General features: G+C 25.0%; 1 protein-coding gene across 2 annotated transcripts in view; it reads left to right on the top strand.

Annotated features, from left to right (window-relative positions):
* Positions 1-2,248: 2,248 nt before the first annotated feature.
* LOC112602510 (protein vestigial) overlaps positions 2,249-20,378 on the top strand; it is a 34,494-nt gene continuing 16,364 nt past the window's right edge. For both annotated transcript variants that reach the window (XM_025350601.1, XM_025350600.1), the window contains exons 1-3: positions 2,249-2,847; positions 14,792-15,026; positions 16,673-16,891. In XM_025350601.1, the coding sequence (XP_025206386.1) occupies positions 2,719-2,847; positions 14,792-15,026; positions 16,673-16,891 (583 nt within the window). In that variant the 5' untranslated portion in view covers positions 2,249-2,718. The remainder of the gene's footprint in view (positions 2,848-14,791; positions 15,027-16,672; positions 16,892-20,378) is intronic.

Below are 20,378 nucleotides of genomic sequence, written 5' to 3' on the forward strand. Positions count from 1 at the left end.
TCTTATCAAGTCAAAATATACTGACTAGGCCATGTAAAAAATCAAGAAAATATTAAAAAAATTTATGAAGGGTAGTACGCTATCCACTCGTATTTTATTACGAGAAAACAGGATTTGCACGAATGAATATTTACCGAGTAAAAGATATAATTATACTAAAATCAGAAAACGTTCATAGAAAAATTCGAAAATACTTCAGAATATAATTTATCCTTAAACCTAGCAATTTTTTTTTGAATTCTAAGCTTTGGATTTTTTTATATTTGTTTAATAATTATTAAAAAAATGTGGATTGTAAGTTATCAAATTTTTAAAAATGCTTCCGCTCAAATAAAATATTTTATCTAAAATCTGAGTATGGACACTTGATAAATTTACACTTAGAATGTACACATGTATCTACATGAATGCCACATTTAAATCTGCGCATTTTGTTGATCGTTATACATAGTTCCAACTCCCGTTTGTTATTTGGTGACGTTCTATTTTTTTCATTATCTACATAGAATATGAGTACAGTTTTACATCTTTATTTTGTATGATTGGGTGAAGGTACAGCTGATATCTACTGCTGCAAAGTATAATGTATAAAGTTTTTATTGTCTTATTGGACAGCTTTAAAATAGTGTATTTCTACTTGACATTTTTGAAGTATAAAATTTTTTAATATATTTTAAGATTATATTTTAATAATATTGAGTTTTTGTAGATATACTATATACAATATACTTAAGAAGACGCCACACCTGCGTTGTCTCTGTCGAACACACATTATATACCTATTATACAATAAAAATGTAGCAAAATTGCGTTCAATAGAACCCATTATGAGTTGTTAGTTTTTATATTAGAATGAATTTATAGCTATACTATCAAAGTTAAAGGTTTAGACATTATCAGTGATGAAGGGTTGGATTTTTTTTTAATATTTCAATTTTTAAGCAAGGAATAAATATTTAAAATAATATAAATTGAAAATTCTCATACCTAACTTAGAAATTGAGATAATGAAAAAATTCAACACTACATTAGATACTAATATATTATAATATCCTAATCTTTAACTTTGATAATACGTTAATTTACTCTAACAATAAAGCTAACAACACATACAGAGAGGGTTCTACTGAACACAAATAACTTTGAACGCTATGTTGTATGTATGTAAAACGGGGACAACATATCCGAGTGTGGCATCCGTAAGGAGCTAGTGTCTTGTGGGCTGTGGTGATATACAAACTTTTGTTTTTCAAATGACAACCCTCCTTTTCTTCTATACAATATTTAGCGGATATTTTTCTGAAAATGTTTATGTAAATATGTTTAATATGTATGCCTAATTATAATTATTTTAAAATTTATATATGAGTACATTATGTACCTATGATAAAATAATGTATGTTGTCTAAATAAAGCTCAAGGGCATTTGATGTTCTCAGCAATATTTGAAGTTAAAATAAATTATTCGTATTGTATATCGAGTATATTTCGAGTGTTTAGATATATTAAGGTTTTTTGTTCTTGTGTGTGTTTGGGTTCTAGTTATTCAAATTTCAGTTAAAAATCCCTGATGCTATATATATATAATATAATTAATAGGTGTATTACTATACCTATATAATATACAAATAATGATCGTAGCTATAAAACCAAATTAACACAATATCATATAATAATATATCATGTTCCTGAAAATGGAAATTATTATAGACAACCAACCACTATATAATCTTAAATATGCAACGTTTCCGCTATAAATCGTAAAACTAATCGTAGAACTATAACTACTAAGTCTATTTAATTTGTACATAACGCTCACCTATAAATAATATTATATATTATTAATATTTTATTACTCACTTCCTTATGTGTCGAATAAACAGATCATCGGCAAGAAACTTAGTTATTGAAGGGGATTGAAATCCAATGATGTTAATCATGTATTCCAGTACGTTATACCGCGGTGGGTTTCAATGTTTTAATATTTAAATTTTTAATGTAATAATAAAATGTTTAATCAGCAATCGTTGTAGCGTCGTGGCACGGATACATGGTGGAGGGTTGCGCGGCGACCTTGCCGTACCCCTACGGATCCTGCCGACAGGATGCACCGACAGCCGACGAACCTACCGACGGACCGTCGACAGCGATTGGTCGGCGTGGTAGGCGTGTCCGGGGGCGCCGGTTAACCAAACCTTTCCGACGGTGGCGGCAATGGTACGCGGGCTTCGCATGAAGCGACCGAAACGCTCCGCAACGTAGTCTGATTCCGCAGTCCCCGTGTTCACGTACAGACATACGCACTTGCGCACCGCGTATATCGTATGTCGTGTTGTCGTTGTGATTTTATATTATTACATTTTTTGTGTTTTACGAAATCGTTTTAAACGATCACCGTTAATATTATTTGTTCTGTTTTCTTTTCGATAACTTGACGTGAGCGATTATTACGGGTTTACCGTATAATTTCACATTGCCGTTGCCGCCGTCGAACTATAATTGCGCCCGCAGACGTATGTGAATAATTTTATTGTGCTACGTATTAATACACCTATATAATTCATACAACGTTCTCGAATTTTTTCCTTTTCATTTTTGATTCGTAAGTTTATTATCGTATTACCGTATTAGTGGTCATTGTGCGTGCTTGTTGAAACCGTTTTTAATCCATTCGCGATATTATAAATAAATGTGTTGGGCTCGCGTCGGGTGCGGACTATGAGCTGCACAGAGGTTATGTATCAGGCGTATTATCCGTATCTGTACCAGAGATCTTCGAGCACGGCTGCTCCACCGACCAGGGCGCCGCATCATCACTTTGCGCCGTTCACTCATCAATATGATCGGGTAAGTCAAAATATTATTTACCTATCTATTTAAGTGTCACATCCCCGTGTACATCTGAATAACATATAGTTCGTTAATATCTGCAAGTGCCTTTATACTTGGACGTTGTCATTTTCGTGGATATTTTATCAAATGTCCCAATGCCTGGATTAAGACAGTTTTGGGCCTGGGGCCGCTAAACATTCCATACTTATGTTCACTTTCTTCATTTAATATTTTTCTTATACCAACTAATAAATAGTCCATTCATATATATTGTACCTACATAATTTTTTAATTGTTCAAAAATAAATTATTCTTTATATGCATTATATTTATAGTTATTAACATAATAAACTATTAAATTTTATTCCTCTTTACCCCATCAAACAACGAAATCAATGTGCAAAAAAGTTAGGTATTTTTAGAATAGATATCTGGTGAGGTAGGTAGGTATACAACTCTGTCATATCTGTGACTCATTGCATATACGGGTATCCCATTTATATTCGCTATACTCATAGGCCGTTGATAAAACCGTTGTGGCTATTATTTTCCGAATTTAAAATTACTATCTACCTATTTAAATGTAGGTATATATAAGAAATATAAAAATATTATCACCCAATTTAATTAATAGTGTAAATGAATGTATATTATGAGTAATAAAAATCAAAATTCTTATATTATGTTGAAGTGAAATTTTATATATGTGCAGAACAAAATACAATCAAATTATAATATGTAAATTAGTCAAAAGTCTTGATAGAGGTGGGAGAATGCATTGTGCCTAGATCTTACCTAATATTAAGTATCATATTTTTAAAATACCGCCTTAATAGGTATATATTTTAAGATTTTTATAGTACCCATTCAACCCATCCTATGTGATAATATTTTTAATATGTTTATTCAACGCCAATCAATATTTTTTTTTTTTTTTGAGTATTGAGTGTCAAATTTTGTTACTGAATTGTTTCCTCTTTATATAATTCATATCATTGTGCTTAGTCTTATTATTTATGTTATTTATAATGTTAATGTAAAATAAATAGTAAATATATTTTAATGAAAAAAAAAAGTACTTAGTATATAATAATAAATAATAACATAATATATTGTGTTTATAAATAGTAAAGAACGCTGACTGATGAGTGTTTATAATGATTAGATTAGTTACCTTCATCATCATTTTTAAACCAGTATCTATTTAGGCCTAAGATTATAGTGATGTTTCAAACTCTAATTAGGAAAAATCAAACCAGAATTGGACTTGCAATTTTTTATTTAAATTCGAACCAAATTCAAACTTAACAATTTAAAATTTAAATCATAAAAATTAAAAAGGATAATAAGATATCTGCAAATGTATTGTCACCATCTTAGAAACGTACAATATATGTAGCAAATTTATGTTCAGTAGTTTCAATTGTTTATTGCTAATTTTAGTAATTAAATGACTTTACCAATTATCAAACTTACAGGTAAAAATATTATCTGTCTTTTTTTCCCCGATTTTTGTTTGATATTTTAATTTTAAACTAAGATATGAGCATTTTTAAGTTGTGATATATTACAATTCGCTTAAACATTTAAACATTGATAAAAAACTGTCGTTATAAAACAGATAATTATTTAATATTCTTACTTTTAAGTTTAATAATTGGTCAATTTCTCTAAATTAAAAATAATTACAAAAAATGGAAATCCTGAATAGAAATTTACTATGTTGATACATCTGTAAGACGGGTTTAATTTTCCGTAATATTTACGTAGATTAAACTTATTGTTTTGTTTTATTAACTGCATAATTTGACTGTGAAGTTAATATTAAATTATTTAAATAAATAACAAATCAATTATAAATTAATGTATATAACTATAAATTTGAACTATCTTAAAGTTTCTATTACTGGAAAGCTTTTCTTCTCTTGGTCTTTTAATTTTTTCCTCTCTTTTGAATAATGAATTTATTTGCTTGTTGTATAATTGTTTGGTATACATTATTAAATTATATTTTAAATTAATAAAAAAAATAAAATTTAAATAAACCATTAGGTATAGGTTTGGGTTAGGTATTTGGATCGCTTTGAATATTTTAAAAATTTCTAATTCGTTTTTCAAACTTGTTTTAACTCCTTAAATTGGCTAGTTCGGTTTTGATCAACAATCTAAAAATTCATTGTAAAGACCTAAATCGTATAAAATGTGTTATTGCGTGCTATATTATATACATGGTAGGGGTATTATATATGGTTATAAGTAATCACTAAAAACTAATAATAATAAATATTGGCAATGTCCTGATGTTTTTGTAGTGTTAAATATAATTCTATAATACAATTTTAGTACAGACTTATATTGTTGAATGCCTAAATATATATGCGTTTATTATCTCTAAGACATACCTATATATTAACCGTTTTCTTCTTTTTTTGAGTTAAATTCATTTATCACCGAACAGTAAGTTTTTTGATTGATGTAAATACAAAAAATAAAAAAATAATTAAAATTTACAACTTTTATTGAATTTGATAATTTATACGAATTCCGAATTTGTATTTTAAAGAATTTATTAAAAATAAATAATCCAAATTTCTAATGAAACATAATTTTTTTTCTTAATCTCTGACTTATTATGAAAAAAAAAACATAGTTATAATATTGCATATTTATACTATTATTTGTACACAATTTTAAAACAAAATTTAATTATTTCTACTTATACCATTTTTATTAATTTAAATATCTAATTATAGTAGTATTGTATTTATAGAAATGTACCTACTTTTAGTTACAACTTTTATGTTATGAGTCTACAATAAGAAGTATAAATTATACATGTTTTTAAATACCTGATTCAAAGTTAGAATTTTTTAATTAAAGTCGAAGTATTATGTTAAAATTTTAAACAAATAAAAAATTATTATTAATGAGTAAAATAAAATATCTAAATTATTAATTACCTACTATTTAATACCTATATTAGCATAATATTATAATATATAAAGAAGTATGATGTAGTATGTTTATTAAATATTTATACACGTGTAAGTTGACAATTTATAAATATTTTATAAAATTATAAACATTTAATAAAATATTATCAAAAGTACCTATAGATAAGGTTAGGTTAGGTTAACTTATAATTCAATATTACTTTGTATGTAATAACATAATAAGTTAATTTATTTTGTGTTATAAAATATTTTATTTAATAACAGTAAAATATTAAACAAGTGCAACTATTAGTATAATACAGGTTACCTACTGTTGAATGTTTAATTAACAGTTAATGTACATATATCGAATACGTAAATATACTTATCTTATATCTTTAAATTTCCTTTGATAATGGAACAGTTAAAAAGAAATGATAAGAAAAATAATATGACTAACACAATATCAATCAAGGTATTTATTATTGATTTAAGGTTGCTGAATTTTTACTGGGACTTACTCAGAGACGTATTTAGGGGGAGGGGCAAGTGAGCTTGGGCTCCGGGCGGTAAATTTAAGGAACAGTACCCTAGACGTTAAAAATTTAAATGCGTCTCTGGACTTAATGATATGTATAGAGTAGTTATGAGGGTACTTCAAACTAAATTCTACAAATATGAAATAATACCTATTATTCTTAACTTTGAAATATCGTATTGTGATTTAAATTGAAATTTAATCAGTTAAGATATTATTTATAATATAATTATTTAAAAATATTCATAGTATTTATTTTATTTATTACTGAGAATTAGGTAATATAGTAAATATTATATAGTATTTTGTTATATTATTAAACTTATCCACCTTTGTTAATTATTTATATTAACTTTTACATTCTTGAATTAACTAAACGTTTAGAGTTTTACATATTGTATACAAACTGTAGTATAATAATATATGCTACAAAATATCTAAAATTTAATACTCAACTGTTTTTTTTTTTTTGATTTTATTGATTTGGATATTTTAATCCTGATTTTGTAAAACATAATTACGTACCCATATTGTATGTACATAATTTAATGATACTAAATTTTTCCTATAGTTTATTAATTTATATAATATTATACAAAACTACAATGATGGCTTCATTTTTATTGTAAATCTTGTTAATGAAAAATTGAAGCTTTTTTGAGGTGTTTGAATTTAATTCATTTAAATAATATAATGAAAACATTTTAATATTCTTATTTCAAAATATCTCTAATAGCATTTACTTATTGATAATATATAATTATATTTTACGTATAATTATTTAAATTATAATTTACATATTTTTAAATTGACTATAATTTTGTCAGTATTATGACATCGTCCTTAAAATCTTAATTTTTATTTTTTGATGGGATGTGGGATGTATCTTTGGTACGTATTATTAAATAAACAAACGAAGCGTTTGCGCACTTAATGTCAAAAGTTCATCTGTATAAATAATGCGGTATAATAAGAAATTATATGTGTGTAGTTATATTTTGTAAATTAATATTAACAGACGGTTATAGTTTAATCTTCGATATCAGGTCTATGATTTCTTTTCAATTATAGTCTTTACATTGAAAATTGTCATTAATATTATTCTTATCTTTCATTAATAGAAATGTATTCAATATTTTTCATAATAATTTATAAAATAATATAATACTAATATTCGTAGGTAAGAGGTTGCGGGGTTCGGACCCTAACTGGATTAACCTATCTCAGTATTCTCGTCGTGTTTGAACTAATGTCAATTGTAAATGTTTAATCCAAGACACACTTACTTTCAGTGGATAATTCTAATTTTTGAAATTATCTGATTAATAACATATACCTATGCTTCTAAAAATATCAATAGTACTTGGTAAGTTTTCTAGCGTTTATTTTTATTCATGTTAATTGTTTAATTAAATATTCATAATTAAAAAAAAAAAAAAAATGAAAATATAATACTGTGTACCAAAATACTTCTATTGAAAGTAGTATTTATTTACTATTTAGTTCTATTAATTCCTAACTGCTTAATTAATTAATTATTTTACATTAATTATAGGCATATATTAAAAAAATATTTGGATAGCTCTGTTTTTAATTTGATTAGTTATAATTATATTGTTCTATATTTTTTAATTGTCATTTGTGTACTAAATATTATATTTGTGCGTAATAGCAGATTTAAAACTTTTTCAAATAGATACTTACAATTGTATAAAATAAATATCTATTTAATTTTATTATTTTTATAGCATTGATTGTATATAAATAATAAAAAGGCACAAACCTAATTTCCATTAGTCATTTCAAATTTTAAAATACTACATTTTTTGATATTTCTGCCATAAAAATTCAGTATGTATAAACAGCGATGTATACTCGTTGAGATATACTCGCCTTGTTATATTGACATCATGTAATGGCAGACATTTCTATCGTCCCTACAGTGGAAATATTTTTGATTTATCCATGGTGTGTTTTAAAAGACATAAGTGCGTGCTGGAAAGTGTCAAATATTTGTTTTAATTAAAAAAAAAAAAAAACAATAGCTATTTTACCTGAGATGTATTTATTTTTGAACCATTTTGTAAAATAACTATGTGAATAGATTATTTAATGCATTACCTATGGTTGTGTAGTCATTAAATATTTTGGTTGTATTGATTTTGATATTTTGTAAGTCTACTATATGATCACTAATAAATAGACATTAACAACTTAAATACACACAACGAATAATAATTGTTACATTAAAATCATGTATTGTATTTATAATGTAGATTAATATATTATATATTATATAAATTAAGAGTCTATATTAAATCAAAATGTTATTTAGAACTGTGAAATTTGTTATACTTTGTTTTATTTTGACTAGGTTCTCTAAAGTCATAACACTAATAACTTTTATTTCTGAATTATTATTAATTGATTTAAATACCTTTATCTATATAATTTTTATTAATTAATTTTATGGTATTTAATGCCACTAAATAAAATAATAAATTTATATTCCTTTAAAAATGTATTTTCCTATATGACATTTACTTGAAAATGATTTTTTTTTTAAATACATTTTATAAATAAAGACAAAAAATAAATTTAATGTATATTTCACAGTATATTTTATGATTTGATTATTCGCAATCATTTATGTCAATTTATACAAGAGCAATTTAATATTGAGGTATAGAATATACTTATTGATATTTGCCCTTACAGATTTAAACATTGAATAAATCATAATGGTTTTTTTATTCGTAAACTAACGGCCTCGTAATGCTTGATATATATTTTATTATGTAAGACTTTGACTAAGAAGTAATTAATACTGTTGAACTTTTAAAATTCTCTTCAATAATAAACGTGGATCACTGTAGCACGTGTTCTTGCTGGAGTTGATAAATTTAGTATGAAGTGATATAGGTATATTATTATTGTATTTCAAACACGTCTTGACAGTAAACATACAGATCTAATCAACTACTTACGATATAATAATAATTGTAAATATATATATATATATATATATATTATATATTTTATGTATATGATTTCTACTTCTTTATAGGTTTAGTTGAGCAGGCTTTATAAAATCATTTTCTTGGATGTTCATTACCTATTTTCAATGTAGGTACTCATAATATATTGTCATATATAAACTGGGAACCGGTTGTTTTGGAAAACGTGTCTTTTAATATCCAACACAGAGACAACGATACTAGTTAATGTTTGTCGATTAAAATTGATATCTGTTAACAAGAGCTATTATCCTTCAACAAAAATATGTGCGAGTAGCAATTTACTAATGAAATTCCAATATTATTGTACAATATTTATTAGATTTTGTGTTATCTTAATAAAATGTCTTTATTAGGTATAAATTACTTACCATTTTCTATTATATAAATACGTTGATCAAAAATAGTAAGAAATAAAATAATTTTATTGTTTAGCTATGATATTATAATATATTAGTTTAATATTTACAAACTGAATTTTTCATTTTATTCACGTTCAATGTTCATTGGTATATTTATATATTTATACCTATATGCAGTATTATGTTATATACCTAAGTTTCCAATCACCTCTAGTATTTTAAGGAAAATCAATATAATATTTTAAATGTATTTTTCAGCAGTAATTTATTATAAAATATTGATTTAATTGCAAACATTGAAAAAAATTTATATATTTAGTGCTATGAATGTTTAAATTTTAATATTTAAAAAAATATTTAATTTTTGTTTGAATTATATAAGTAATGAACACCCACTTACTTTATTATATTATATAAAAATTTAGGATATTTAAGAGTAGAGTATACATATTTTGCAAGTATACCTTTATATATAATTACATTAAATATTCCATAGATACCTATGTACATTACTACATGGCAATGGGCGTCCTTCGAAGTCACGATAAAGCGCTTGCTCCCCCTCTGGAAAAATAATATTAACTTGTAATTTAAGGAATGTTATTTTAATATTATTACCTAATGACTTAGATATCATGAAATAATTTGTTTAACTACATAAGATGAAATGAACAAATGTATAGTATTAATTTACTGATATGGTTGATTATATTTTATTTCCTATACCTATTAAAATTTATTTTAATTAACTATAATATATTAATATAAATTTTAAATATATAAATAATAACATATAATTAAGCTTAACTATATTTATATGTTAAAATATTATTAACCTTTAATTAGTTTAAATTGGAGATCTTTTTTTATTTTTTCCCCTCCCCGTTAAAATGTTACCCATATATCACTATATATTGATACATAAGATACATTAATATCTACTATTCATATTAAGATTGATATATTAACTGTTTATAATAATAATTGAATAATTATTACAAATTTCAAACATATTTAGTTGAATTTTTTCTTAAGATTCTGTTCATAAACGTAATGAGTAATGAGGTACATATCTATATTTAAATATTTAATTTAGATATAGATACATTTCGTATATTATTGCTGGACTTCGAATGATTGAAAAGTTTTACATGTATTCCCCTTATATTTAAACTGGTAACTAAATACATAATATTGGACTAACCTTACATTTTTTTTTTATTTCGAATAAGTCATTGGCTTTTAATAAATCTGACGAATTTCAATGTGATTACTGAATGTAAATTTTCAATGTTGTGTACTTGTAACATAGAGACAATAAATATGTGTGTACCGTTGTTTATTTAAGTTATTTATACTCAACTACATTGCATATTTTAAAATAAATGTTTTAATAAGTTTATTACTTAATTAAGTGACTTGTAATACTTTAATGAAGATGATAAGAATACATCCAGGGTGGAAGTAAAGACAAAAATCCAGGTTTATACGATAAAATAATTTTGTTAAATTGTGTCGACTACGGTTGTAAATTAATTGTAGAATGTTGGGGAAACTGGATAATATTATTGGTATGGGCAAATTTATACGACACGCGCCTGTATTGTCGTATTTTATTGACAACCTTCTCGATACGTGATTATTTAAAAAATAATGTTTTGTTTTAATGTATTATTAGTCATTTGATATAAAAAAAAAAATATGGTTATTTTATAAAAGCAGTTTATATATTCTAACAAGTCCATGATTGATTGTCTTTTGTATTATTTATTTACTTTAACATATTTGGATATTAATTAATTAAATTAAATTCTTATTAATATTAAATAAGTAATTGCTATTTAGGTATCTATACATTTGTAAATTTATTTATTTTTAAGCTTAATTGTAGTAAATATATGATATTATTTAATACTCAAGTTTTAATTATATTTTTTAATAATAATAATATATTTATCCATAAAAATTATCTTCCTATTAAATTTAAAAGTTTAAGCTTCAAATTATGTTTGGAATTGGAAAATACTTCAGTAACCAGTTTAAGAATAGATACGGATAATATATTTGGTTTTATTTTATTTTTGTTAACTTTATACATATTTAGTTTAAGAAAATATTGGTTTTGCGTGTAGGTACCTACCTAATAAAGATAAATCTCGATATCAAAGAATAGTTTATAAATTATGCTTAAATAGCTATCTAATAATATCTGTTAAGTTATTTTAATTTTTAAAATATATTTAAAATAATTTTAGTAACCATTTGGCATTGATTTGTGTATTTTTATTAAGTTAATTACATCAATTATACAATAACGTTTTACAAAGTTATTTATAAATTATATGCAACTAGGTATAGACAAATTTAATAGTAATTTTATTATGAAACCATTTTGTTATTATCAATAATGATAAATGATAATAATTTTAACTTGAGATTATAAACAAAAAGTATAAACAAAGATTAAACGATATTATTTTAACTTTACGGATTGATCGATTCTGATATATTCTCATTCTGAATATTTTTACTCATTGATGAACTTACAGGTGCTCAAACGTGTGTGATAAATAATATAGACAATAATATAGTATAGTTTATCATCATAATATGATATTTTGGATTTAAGCAGAAAACGCTCATCAACTATTTATAATGAACTTTATTGTTAGGAGATTGTCGCTGTAATATAATAAAATTATGCAAATGACATATTTTTTTTATACCTGTGCAGTCTGAATATCATTTCTAATATTTGATGATAATGAGTCATTATATTGGCCATATAGAATAATATTATTATTTATTTAACATACGTGGCATATTAACAAAAAAATTTCTAGTTGCATTTAACTCTGTTTAAAGCTTTCTGAGTATATTATCGTATACGTTTACCGTGTTTTATTGCGAAGAATGATTAAATTTATGTTTAGTTCTTCCTTGTGAGTTTGTATATTTCTAAAGGCCGTGTGAAAATATTTCTTTAGCGCATACTGCTAGGAGAGCGCAATAAGTGGACGTGAAAATACTCACATGCATAAAATGCGATGTACACAAAAGAAACATTTGAAATATTTTTATATGAACCAAGCCTAATGAACAAATTGGAATGGCTGAGATGAGTGGGATTCCATATCTCCGTGCTACTGTGTGTTGTGGCGCCCCTATCAGAAAAAAAAATCCCTAACCGAGACATATTATTGTTGTAATAATAATATCATGTTCGTGGAAATTCTAGCTTGTTTTTTTATAAAATGAGGAAAATCATATTTTAAATCATATATATTATGATTTCGTTGTGTTATCGTGTAACGGTATTCGATGTATGGGAGAGATGAAAAAAAAACTATTTGTACAAAACAAAGAATTAAAAATTACCGCACGCTGTAAAGTTTAGTGTACATACAAATACTGTGTTATAGGTATATGCGGGTATGTATCCATGTTGATTTATGGTCATCAGAGGTAGCCGGTGTGTGCCGGGACACGAGGAATGCTCTTTTAAGTCCGACCCGACTCCGCATTCCTATATTGTATCTGGTCCATCTTACAATTTATTCTTGTTTAGGTTTTTTTCATTCTTTTAAATTTTTTTTTATTTTTTCTTTATTATTATTTTTTCTACAATGGACTGTTATATTATACGAAAGGTAGTATGATGATAAGACAATTGATATTTTTCGGAAGAAAAAAGTTTGGGCTACCACTTTTTTTTTCATCCGTGTGTCCTTTAAACTCAACCGGTTTCTCAGCACTCGTTTGATTTGCGTTGTGTAATAATATAACTAATATTAATTGACCGTCATTAGTCTAAAAGGCTAAGCCGCAACAGTAGATAATCGTATTAAATTCAATCAACACGTCTCCGCGATGTCTATAGTTTTGAATTTATGATGGCAAATAATTATTATTAAACTATCCATGGCAAAATAAAATACGATTATATCTCAATTTAATATCTAACATTATTAATGCAAAAATACATTTTATTTTAAATAAAGTATTTTATGAATCAAAATCTTCAAATAATAGTATTTTACTTATTAAATATTTATGTAGTGTAATTTAATTAAATCAAAAGTTTTAAGGGAATTGGAAGCAGTTAAACTGTTTTTGTCTATTACATGCACAACATAGGATTTTAGACTGTTTTATTACTAACGTACCGATATTGCTATAATGAAGCAATAATAAAATAAGAATTTTGAAAATAGATTTAAATTTGTCGTCAAGTCTACTTGAGATCGACTTTCCCACCATTTTGATTTCATGACTCAAAATTCTAAAAACTTTATATTAATAAAAAGTGATTAAACATTGACATATTTCAATTTCTGGAGAAGTTAAAATCAAAAATATAGTTAAGTCGATATAAGATTTGACGCCAAATTCTAATCTGTTTTCAGAATTCTTATCACTTCATTATATAAATTGGCACGTTGGAAATAGAACACGTTAATAATCCTATGTTACGCATGTATTAGACAAAGACAGAAAGTCACCGCTTCCAATCCCCTTAAGTCTGTATATTTGTTAATTTTAATGTACGTTATCTTTATGCCTATTCGTCTATAAATATGGATGAACAAATTACAATATTAGTATAATAATAATCGCACTAATCGCAGTATTATGTTTCGATGTGGATAACTTAGTATTTCATTATGAAAAACCCATTATTCATAAAATACAATTTTAGCGTAATAACTGATAATAGACTTTGTTTATATAATGTACAGTATTTTAATTTACTTTAACTTTGTCAATTTTATAGTTAACAGGTAACTATGAAATTATTATTTATATACAAAAAAAAAAAAGAGATAATGTAAATCTGATAAAAATTATTGGCGTTACTATTTTAAAAAAAATAACTTGTATTGTCTATACGCATACCGAAATTATTGAAATTTTAATTTTAACAAAACGTTTATTTTAAATACATTTTTCACCTTCCGAAAATCTCATTTAAATGCAAAGGCGATAAAAGCCATCCAGCTGTAATATTTACTGGTTCCATTTGAAGTGAACACACTGAATATTTTAATACTATAAATTATTGATACTATGTGTAATATTGCACCATTCAAATAATGTTTTTGTTTACAGTTAAGAGCGTTGGAAACACACCAACAAGCATCCACATCTTCGCCAATTGGTGGTGGAGATTCGCCGGCTAACAGATGGACAACAATTGCAGATCATACAGACTCACACCACAGCAGCGTCGGATCCGGAGCGTCCAGCGTGGGCCCTGTAGGTGGAATCGCAAGTCCTGCATCCTCGCCGGCTACAGCCAATAGCGTTTCGGTAGTGCACAAGGAAGAGGACACATCCAGAGACGGTAATAATCATAATAATAATTAATAATACAACCGTATTAATTATTAACTTTAGTACAAATTTGGAAGTCATGAAGTTCATGAAAATGTGCAATTTATGTATTATATAAAAAGTAAAAGTTGTTTTATATTATAATAATATGAATAAAAAGATTCATATCATGAATGTATAAAATTAAATATGTAAGTTACGATTTAAAATCTTAAGTTGATTGCTAGTTCACCAGCCAACACATGTGTCAACAAGAATGTAAAAATAAATATTTTAAAGCTTACTATATATATCGGTTGCGTATTAATTATGTTAAAGTTTTCAAATAATTGGAAATGTCTTGTTTGAGTTAAAATAATTTTTAAAATAATGAGAGCGCTGTGTAATAATATGTCAACAGTTAAAATTCCTCTATTATATAATTATATAATTATTAAATATTAGCTTGGTTATAAAATGTTTATAAATTATTAACGACTTCATAAAGAAATTTAAAAATTATTTGTTTAAAAAGTTATTATATCTTAAGAAATCAATCATATTTAATATAACAGTGCACGAGCTGAGGTTTATATTTTTAATAGGTAACTGTTAAAATAATAAAAACTATTATATTATCATCAAGAAGTTTATACAGACAGAAATAGAATAATGTATGTGTTTACGATTAGACGTACACATATTATTTTATGTAGAACACAGATATCCCAACGAGTCATGTATACATTGCTTTAGTATCTATATATATATATAATAACATTAATAACTCATGCAAAACATGAAAGATAATAATGTGAGGTTTCCAGTATAAGTGTCAATCAAATACAATTTATATTTTTATAAAACGCCTATCTATAGGTTTAAATAAACAATTCAACTTAATTATATACAATTCCTACTGAAGATAACTTTAATATTTTATGTTATTTTAAACTTAAATTTACTTTATATATTATATTTTCTTACTATATCATAGGTTATTTAATATGTATTTGTTAATTAATAATATAGTTTAATTCACATAATCAGTCTTTCATAAGTATTAAAAATTTAAATTAAAAAAAAAATATTAAAATTAATATATTATTGTCAATGTATAATTTTGGATAATATTTTTGACAATAGTTATAAGTTTCAGAATATTTTGTAATTTTTTTAAAATACTTATTGCTATGCAGTTCTTAAACAATACGTGTGATGTATAGATATCCTTAAAATACTTAAAAGCGTTCACAAAAGACAATATTCATCGCCCCAAAGCATCCTCTTCAATTAACGTGCCCAAGGATGCTTTATCCTCATGATATTGAGATTAATCTGCTTTGTTGTCTTACAAAACACAGAGGCGTCTTAATAAACATTATTTTATAATATACAACGCATAATTGTGGTACATAAATCGTCCTTTTTTAGAAGTTTTATACCGAATTGTAATTCAGTCCACGGTGACTTAACGAGATGATAATGTATTCAAAAGAGGGATAGTTTTAAACTGTTTTTTTTCTTGTTCGTGTTAACGGAATTAAGACGAAAATAGAAAATGAGACATAATGAACAGATTATGATGATGGATTTAAAAAGTTTTATACTTTTTTTGCTCTCAAAGACTTTTATTTATGTTTTTTGGTGGTTGGTATTTATTTTTTTTTTTTGTAGATGCTCGCACTGAAATGGACGAGGACGATGACAACGTGCAGGACGATTCTAGAACGCGCGGGGACAGGCGTACCGCTGCACATGCGCAATACGTGTCGGTGAATTGCGTAGTGTTCACCCACTATACCGGAGACGTCGCCACCGTGGTAGACGAACACTTTTCCAGGGCGTTGAACAGTGATCAAAAACTCAACAATGCCCATCAAACATCGACCAAAGGTAAATCGCTAAAAAGTTTTAAATTCAATTTCAACGCATTTAATTAACACATAATATTTAATATAGTTATACAATGAACATAATGTAATAATATCTACTAATTTAATATTGTACTATATATTTCGCTATAAGTAACTTGGATAATTGGTAAATTCAAGGGGGAGGGGCTGTGTTTTATATGTGTAGACCAATAACGTATACAAACTTTACATATTTAGATCGACCAGTGACATTTAACTGTAATATTGAGAAGACTTATACTTATAGGAGAAGTATAATAGTGATATACCGTAGGAATTTCTCTTTCTCACTCTCTTCACTCTATATAGTATAATATTATTTTCTTTAAGTTTACCGCGCTTAAAACTCATAAACCTCCGGCGATGTTGGGAATGACCTTATGACTGAGAATGCGTTTTCGCTTTGGAGTGAAAAAACTTAACATTTCAGACTGCAGCCGTTTTTTCTTTTTTTTTATACTTCTCTCGAAAAATTGTTCTTCTGTTTCATCCCATAAGTCGCAATGACACATTATTTATTGTTATATATACTGACCGCGTGAGAATTGAGTATTATTTTAATAGGTTTTTAATTAGTACAAGAAAACTCTTTCACTTGTAAAACACCTCCTACAGGAATGCGTCTTCCATCGCGAAAAAACTGGTTCTCCACGTAACAATCAATACGCGCGCGCGCACACACACATGCACGAGCACTGAGTGTACAAGCATTTAATGTGCGTGTGAGCGTATATGGAATAACACACGCCAAACTCACGTCGACGATACATTACTTATTTTTTTTACAATATCATTACATATTGTCAAGCTACGAGGACACTAATCGCACGTGCTATTTATTGCAATCAAACATAAAGATATGTTTAGTGGTTTATACAGTCAAATTTGAAGAAAAACTGAATGAATTCAAATGAGTATTAACTTTAAACAATGTTTTAAATAAAAGCTTGTTATTAATTATATTTTTATTAAGCATACGATATTTATATATTTATATTTTATATCGTATTTTACTTTAAATTAACGTAAAATTATTAAGACTAATTTGTTATAAATCAACACATATCATCTGGACACAGTTTCACAAAATACCTACTAATAAAATATTTATGATTTTATAAGGTTAATTTTTTTTTTTTTTTTGAAACTTGGCATTACTATTTTTATGATGTATAGGTTTTAGGTAGGTATTATTTAATTTCAATGACATTCAGTTAATGTTATTTATTTTCTTATTTTTATTATTACTATTTACAAAATTTATTGATATAAATTTAAATTATTTTGTAAAAGTTTGTTATTTTTAAAACTATAAAACATATTAATAATTTGTACAGATATTTAAAATATAATCTGATGAAATTTGGGATTCAATTTAAATAGAATTCATTTTGTATTAATTATAGATACGTTAAAGTATTTAATTGTTTAATGTTATTAAGGTACTTTAAATAATTAATAGCGCTTTATAATTTATTATTCACATAAACTGATTATATACTTTTCTGACACAAATTATCGTTTAAATGTTTCTTTAACGTATAATATATTTTAGTAATCATCACTTAAATATTTTATTTGTGTTGTGTATACTACTTATTATAATAGATTATTTAAACACAAATAAGCTGGGAATGCACCGCTAAAATTATTTACTGTATAATGTTTACGTGGTACCTAATATTTTGTTTATCCACGATTGATCAAAACACAAAAAAAAAAAAACAAGAATTAATGTGATTAACTTAACCTAGGGTCACCTTAAAAAATCCTGTTAGAGATATAATCATGCTCTGTCGTAAGATGAAAATATATGTCGTAAACTATTAAAAAAAAAAAAAAAAAAAAAAAAAATAATAAGAAATATTGGAAACAACATTATATACCTACTGATACAATGTTTAGATTGTAGTATATATTTTGTATATTCACTCATTTCATCATAGTTAATATTTTGTGTTAAACAAAAAAGAAAGTAGTAACTACTAATTATTTGGAGTAATTGTAATTATTATTTACAAATTGAATCAATAATTACTCTGTTAAATTTATAAATATTAACTGAAAACATTTTCCTTAGTATCTGTATTCTATATGCATTATTTTTATTAAAAGTATGTAATAAGAAAATAATATGTTTTTTTGACAATTAACTATATATTCTATACGATACAGAAAAGCGCAATCATAAATATCAAAAAATTGATCTATATTTACAATTAAATTACAATATTGACGTTGAGATTTCATATTATTACTATGTGTAATTTACTTATATAAGTACAGATACCTAAAATATCTGAAGATATTTTTGTAATAAGAAATCTCAAACCTTAATAACTATACTTACAATAATATTTGTACTTATTAATCATTCCTAGTGATAAAAATTTTAAATGCTTAAATAATATCGGTTAATTAATTTTTCTATAAACCCTATCAGAAGAACGTAGTCATGTGTGGTTTATTTTTTGCTATTATGCGTATGTAAAAATAATTTGAGAATGTCTCAATAAACGTTCATTAATTAAAAATGTTATTATGTACCTACTTTAAAAATTTTATTTATATACTAGTGAATAAATTGAACAATTTTATTAACGTGACAATGTTTTAATTTATAAATACTATATTAAATAACGTAGTTTTGTATTTTTTATTATAATTTTTAAATCAATAATAAATTAATTAAGTGTTTATTGTTTTATTAAAAATATGAGTTCAATTTTTAGATTTATAATATTGTACATACTTAAATATATTTGATTTGCAATAATAATATGTGTAGTAAAAACTCTAATATTTCCAGTTTGATAAAAGCTCATATTAAAAAATTGAATCTAGTTCATATTTTGAGAGTTCCAAAAATAAATTACAGGCAACGGGAATATTTACCCACAATTATTTTTCGGTGAAATTTATTTTATTGTAATTCAAAAGTAATTAACCATTGAGGCTTTACAAGTTTTACTAAAAATATTCGTAATTGCATTTCTTTAAAATTTTTTGGTTTATGTTGATAAAATTTTTGAATACAAGTTGAAAAATTTTAATAATATTTCTCATTGGAAATTCTAATAACAGTTAAAAAAATATCGAGAATACATAATTAAATTTTTTTTTCATATATATAAATATATATATGCATTTGAACTTTGTAGTACAGTTCTTGGCGAAATTGATCAAATTTTTATAGTTTAAATTTTAAAAAAATATTAATTTTAACACTTAGGGTTTAAAAATTTAATATAAGGCTCCTCATAAAAATTTTACTGGACAAAAAAATATAAGCATTAAGCAACATAATTAATATTTTATGAGCGATTTAAGTATTTAATATAATATTATAAAAATAATAATAAATATATTGTATATTATAATATATAATATTATTATTACTTGAAGATCTTACGCATAATATCATAAATATTAAATAATAATATGCTGTGTTCATAGTGGTACATATG

This window comes from Melanaphis sacchari, unplaced genomic scaffold (assembly GCF_002803265.2).
Source record: "Melanaphis sacchari strain LSU unplaced genomic scaffold, SCAv2.0 Contig8_pilon_pilon, whole genome shotgun sequence".
Taxonomy (NCBI): domain Eukaryota; kingdom Metazoa; phylum Arthropoda; class Insecta; order Hemiptera; family Aphididae; genus Melanaphis; species Melanaphis sacchari.